The 6,107-nt window shown below is 30.7% G+C and overlaps 1 protein-coding gene across 1 annotated transcript; it reads right to left on the reverse strand.

Moving 5' to 3' along the window:
* Window positions 1–457: 457 nt before the first annotated feature.
* LOC142638171 (uncharacterized) lies at window positions 458–1,969 on the reverse strand. Its single transcript, XM_075812180.1, has 2 exons — window positions 1,853–1,969; window positions 458–932 (listed from the first exon to the last, which is right to left on the reverse strand). Exons 1-2 carry the CDS (start codon window positions 1,953–1,955, stop codon window positions 658–660), a joined length of 378 nt encoding a protein of 125 aa, XP_075668295.1. The 5' UTR covers window positions 1,956–1,969; the 3' UTR covers window positions 458–657.
* Between the last annotated feature and the right edge of the window lie 4,138 nt (window positions 1,970–6,107).

Genomic DNA, 6,107 nt, shown 5'->3' on the forward strand with positions numbered 1-6,107 from the left:
TAGCAAAATCCTATAAAAAAAAAAAAAATGCTGTGGGAACAGTGCACACAGATGAGACAAACTGGCTAGCACGGCATATAATACATAAATGAATCGTTTTATGACAAACAGGTAGAACTAAAGTAAGCCTCTAGTCAACGAAAGCTTTTAGCTTGGTCCAATTACGTTTACTCAATCCACATTAAGTTGTAAAACTGTTATAGTCATTTTAGTCAGGTCTAATGTCAAACTTCGGGTTCTGAGCCTTGCCTCCTAGCCCATCCATCACTTTCTTATCAGCAATGTCCAAGCCGAGAGAGCCTTTTCAACCAAAAGCAAAAGAGTTTCAAGCTTGGCCAGTAACGTCTAATAAGTTAAGCCTAGGCCCAAGTTATGAACGGACCACATAATTTTGTCATCTAAACACTAACTGAACCATACAGACCATTTTTTCACTTTCTGGAAATTACAGCACTTGTATGCTAAAATTTTGTTGATTCGATTACATTGTTCACTAACTAGAAACTCTCTGATTACACATACGAAGTCATGTCTAGCTTACAAAGAAAATTTGGTGGGGGGGGTGGGGCCAAAGGGAAAAAAGAAAAAGATGAGGACCACTATGTTACAGTGTTACATAATTGGGATGGAATTTATACATAAGAAAAGATATGGGATTCATGGAATAGGATAAGACTTGTTATGACACATGCACTTGTAAGCCATAGGACATGTCTCAGCCTCTTCAAGTGATGAACAAACGAAGCTCACCATGACCAATCGACATGGTGAGCATGCTCCACAAGCATGAGAGCAATCAGGCAACCTTGACCCTGCAATTTCGAGCGTATCGGCTCCCATTCGCATCGTTGGCCTTCTTTCCCAATAGAAACCGGATTTCGCCACCATGCCATCTTTTGTTTTGGGCTTTGTGGAATGGTCATGGCCATGACCTGTTTAACAAAGACAAAGAAAAAGAATTAAATAAGTTGATATGCTATTATCATTAAAATTAAATACCTAGCTCTTAAATATAAACTTTGACCACAAATCTAAATATAAATGGCATTTGGACATTTAGAGCATTAGCATTTGGGGATGCAAAAAAAAAAAAAAAAAAAAAAAACTTATTTTATATCTTCAAACACTATTTTATCTATTTCACTAACTCATTTTACAACTCATCATACTTCTTAATTTTTATTTTTACATAGAACTTAATAAAATAATATAAACTACCTAATAAAATAATAAAAAATATTCTTCTCCTTCTCTTTTCTCCCACTATTTTTTTCTCTTCACACATAACCACAAAATTAAAAATTATTTTTTTCTTTACAACTTATGAGTAGTAAGGTTACATATATATGCATGCTTACTATTCATAAGTTGCAAATCTTTTTAAGTATACAAACTTAGATGGAGTGAATTTTTGCTTTCTTGGATTATAAAATAGCAACTGGGGGTGTACACCCCCAATGTTAGTACTCTTAGGACTATTTAGGGTCTGTCTAGAGCCATATTTATTGTTTAGCATAGCCTACTTTATCTCTAAAAAGGTCATTTCCAAAAAAAAAAAAAGTTTTAAGTGGTCCTTAAAATTAAAGCCTTTTTATGGGTAAAGTTGAGACTTGGGAACTTTTAAGGAGAAACTCTACTAAAACTTAAGATATTATTTCCTATAATTTGGCAAACACTCAAAAAAGTAAAAATACTCAAAAAAAATTTGTGGCTTTATGTCATTACATAGACCCAAACTCTATATTTAAAACCTACTTCCTAAACAACCCGAAAAAGACATAAACAGTAGTTAGAACTTATTAGTGAACATAAAAAATTAAGCCTAGCTAGAGAGAGAGAGAGAGTCTCGTACGTGACCGTGGCCGGCCAATGTGTCTCACGGAACTAACTTCTTCTGGGACTAAAAGGAGAACAATGAGAAGAACAGCAACACAAGCAAAACCCTTAATCTTCATGGCTTTCTCTCTTTCTCTCTCTCTCTCTCTCTCTCTCTCTTGAGTGAGCTACTGTAAGAGCAAAATAAATATTGAGATGGTGTGAAGGGAAAAGTGAGAAGCTTTTCTATATTTAAAGGGGTGCTTGAAGGAATAATACTGAATTGAAGCAAATCACAGGCAAGAGTAGGGGACTAAGGAGTGTTTGATTAGAGAAGGTCACATGAAAGAGGGTGCCAAAGAAGATTGCTCACAGTTTGTCACAGGACTCAAGCTTTTTAGTTCCATGGAAGAAAGGATGCTGTATATGGAAAGGAATTTACTGAATTGAGAGAGCTTCTTTTACGTGAACTCTGACCAGCACTTGAGTATGTATATACCTAGCCATAAATGCAGAGTTGCTTGGTAAAATTTTCAAGCTTTTAAGCTAATAAATTTGTTATGTGTCCCTGATGTGACTACCATTAATATTGCTCCTCTATCCCTCACCTCTAGTCCGATTTTAGTGATTTGCGGACCACCTCGGGACCTTGTCTGTTGTTTCATCAAAAAAAGGGACCTTGTTTGCGGCATATATTGTACACTACTTCCGTAAAAATTATTCAATCTTTATTCTCTAGAAAAATAAAAAATAAAAATGTAAAGATTAAGCCTTTACCAGTACATACTTTTTTCTTTTTTTTTTTCACAATAAAAAATAGGTTTTTAGTGTGGACTCACTTATTCTATGCTATAATATTACAATTGGCTACTAGAATAACAATGGAGCATGCAACTACTCAAATCCCACAACTCCTTCAAGCACAATTATAAAATATACACCTATCCAAGTCAATAGCAGCTCCATGAGAACTTCATATATTAACCCAAAAAAAAAAAAAAATGCAAATACATAAAAATGTTACAATTTTCTTTTACGAATTTTTTTTAAATTATTGCATGATAGTCTTATAATCAATGCTGTAAGTTATATCTATTTCAAAATTTGATGAGTTCAATAAAATTTTTCTTGAATTTTTTTGTTGTTGATATATTGTAATGTCCTAATATATTGTTAACGGGACCAAAGTTTAAAGACAAAATTTGGTACAAATTTAGTCGTAGCCTAAGGTTACAACTCTTACTAAACAAATTAATATGGTTACATGTTTTGAAAATCCAAATTATTGAATTGTATGTTCTTTATGTTTTTAAAACATGCTAAATTTTATGTTAATCGGATGTTATTTTCCATTTGATTCATAAATTTTTTTTTATGTATAATTTTATATTAGAAAAACCACTTTTTTTTAAAACCGGACTGGATTGACCGGTTTGACAGATTCAACCAGGAACCAAATACCAATCCAGTCAAGTAAAAACTGGGTAAAATTGGTAAAAATTGAGAACTAGAGGCAAATCCGGTTTTGCTTTTGCCTCCAGTCTGGTTTTTATAATCATGACAAAAACTTGAATATAAACATTTGATTGATGACATAGTTATTAATTTTTTATCTTTTTGAAATTTTGCAAGTATAAAAGATATAAGAAGAAAATGTAATCTAATGATAGATTTGTTAAAATCTACATCCATTAAAAAAATATTAAATAAAGTTATAGCCTTAGCTTAGAACTAAGTTCATGAGTGGAAAAAAAAAATTGTTAGCTAAGAAAAAGATTTTTATCCTAAAATATAAAGAAATTTTAAGTAAGAGCATCTCCAGCAGCTTCTCCAAATTTTTGTACTGTTTGGAGAATGAACAGTGACTTTTACCTTTTAGCTTCCCACTTTTTTGAATACACTTTCCAACAGATTCTTTATTCCCTTCTCTATCTCATTTAAATATTATTTCTTCATTCATTTTTTATTCTTTTTTTTTATCATCATTTATTCTTTCTATATTCATTACCAACAATTATATTTTTTAATGAAAAGTGTTTTATTCACAACATTTTTCGCAATAATTTCACAACAAAATTTATGTGAAAAGTTGTTACTAGTTCTAATTTGAACCATCACTGAAATTATTTTTTTTACTCACCAATATTAACTAATTACAATCTGTTACTTAAAATTTATTGTGAAAATATTATGAAAATATTGTAGTGACATTTCTCAATTAGGATTTTTTTATTTTATTTTTATATATTATTTCTTCTTTCTTTCAATTCATTTCATCCATACGTCTTTTTTTCCCTTTTTTTCCTTGTTTTTCTCCTCCACACACTCTTTCCTATCTCTATCCGCCCCCCACCCCACCTCTTTTATTTTATTTCTCCCTCATTCAAGAACATTCCAGCTCCTCTCTTTCTTTCTTTTTTCTCTAGCTCTCTGCCTTTTTTTTTTTACTTGGTTCCAGAACATTCGTCCCCAACACAGTCCAGATGGGGCATCTTCGTCCCAAAGCAGTTGGCCCAACCTGGAGACGTCGCTCATCTTCGTCCCCAACGCAGTCTAGATAGGTTCTGTCTTTTGTCTTTTTTATTTTATTTTATTGTTATGATTTGATTAATTTTAAAATTGTGTTTTTGAGTTTGTATTCTGATAATCTGATTTTGCTTGAGTTTAGAGATTTTTGAGAGAAAGATTGTTGTGTTTGTAGCTGTGAGAGGAGAGAGAAAGAATTTTTTTATTAAGATGTATGAATTTTTTAACCATAAAAATTCATTTGGAGTTGCTACAATGCTTCTTTGTATCTAGAGAAGCACTGTAGCAACTTAAAAAAAAAAAGGAAAATTTTTGTGTTTAGAGAAACTATTGAAGAATAAACAGTAGCATTTTTTGGACTAAAAATAGAGATACCAAACTTGTTGGAGATGCTTTAACCTATTACCAATGCTCTTAATATGAAATAAGAAAGGTGAAGTCATGTAAAGAGATGGTGATTCATTTTGGAAGTGATGTGATGTCTCGAATTATTTTATTTTATTTTTGAAAAGTAGTTGTTTGGTTGTCATGAATTTGGTACAAATAGTGTCTGGATGTAAAATACATAAAAGATTTTACTAGTATATGCCCTAAAATCACACAATAATATATTATTTTTTAAAAAATATTTATCAAAAATTAAAAAAATGGTAAAATTTTTCAATTTACCATAAAATAATTTTAAAAATGAATAATTTAAAAGGATACATTAATAACATCCATACATCAATCCAAAGGAATTATTGTCTCGAAGGCGAGGAGGTACTGCATGCCGAACAGTCTTTTCACATGCAGCACAATTATGATATATTTTTTTGGTTTTTGTGTTCTTTTCCAGTTACAAAAAATCAGTGTTCTTTCTCTGTACAATCTAGCAGACATGACGAAACCTAGCCTGTTGAGCCAACACTTTTAATGTGGGGGTACCGGGTACTAGTACGACCCTGCTCTTCATTTTTTTTTTTTTCATCAAATTATTTAGGGTTATTTAGTGCTGTGGGCTTTTTTTTATTTTTTTATTTTTAATATACGTGGGTAAAATGTTGTGTAAATGTATGCGATTTTGTTTAAAAATTAAAAACATGTTATTAAATCATTCTACCAAATAAGATCTGGAGCTTTCAAAACACCGAATGCTATGGTTATACTTCTTTTTACCATCACAATGGGAACAACATAGCATACTTTTTTATAAACAAAATTTAGTCAATAATGTTAATATTATAAAGGAGTAATTATAAGTTTATCTTGTATTAGTAATGAAAGAATTATATTACAGTTAAAATAAATTTGTATAATGTTATATACATTTGTAAAACAAAAATTATATCCATGTAATGACTATTTTTTAAAATGCTAATATGACATGTTAGGTAATAGTAATACAATGGCGACAAAAACCTTTAAAACCTACTACAGAGTACACACTATAGGTGAGTTTGATTGAAGAACAATTGTTTGAAGTGTTCACATTTTACATGTTTTCACAATTATACCGTATAGGTTAGTAAGCAGGCCGGGCCTAAACATTTTGGGGCTTAAGGCGAGAATTGAAAATGAGACACTTTTTATACTTATATATTAATTAAATTAATATTTATTTAATATTTTTATATTATAATATATTTCATTTAAAATTTATTTTTCTTGCATTTTGAAATGCAAATTGGCTAATTAAATTTTTGTATTTAAGTTCTTCTAACATCTCCTCTTCTAACTCTTTTTGGTGAATTTCATACTCGTTTGTGATATTTTCCTCTAAATTT

Source organism: Castanea sativa, chromosome 6 (genome assembly GCF_040712315.1).
Source record: "Castanea sativa cultivar Marrone di Chiusa Pesio chromosome 6, ASM4071231v1".
NCBI classification, from domain to species: domain Eukaryota; kingdom Viridiplantae; phylum Streptophyta; class Magnoliopsida; order Fagales; family Fagaceae; genus Castanea; species Castanea sativa.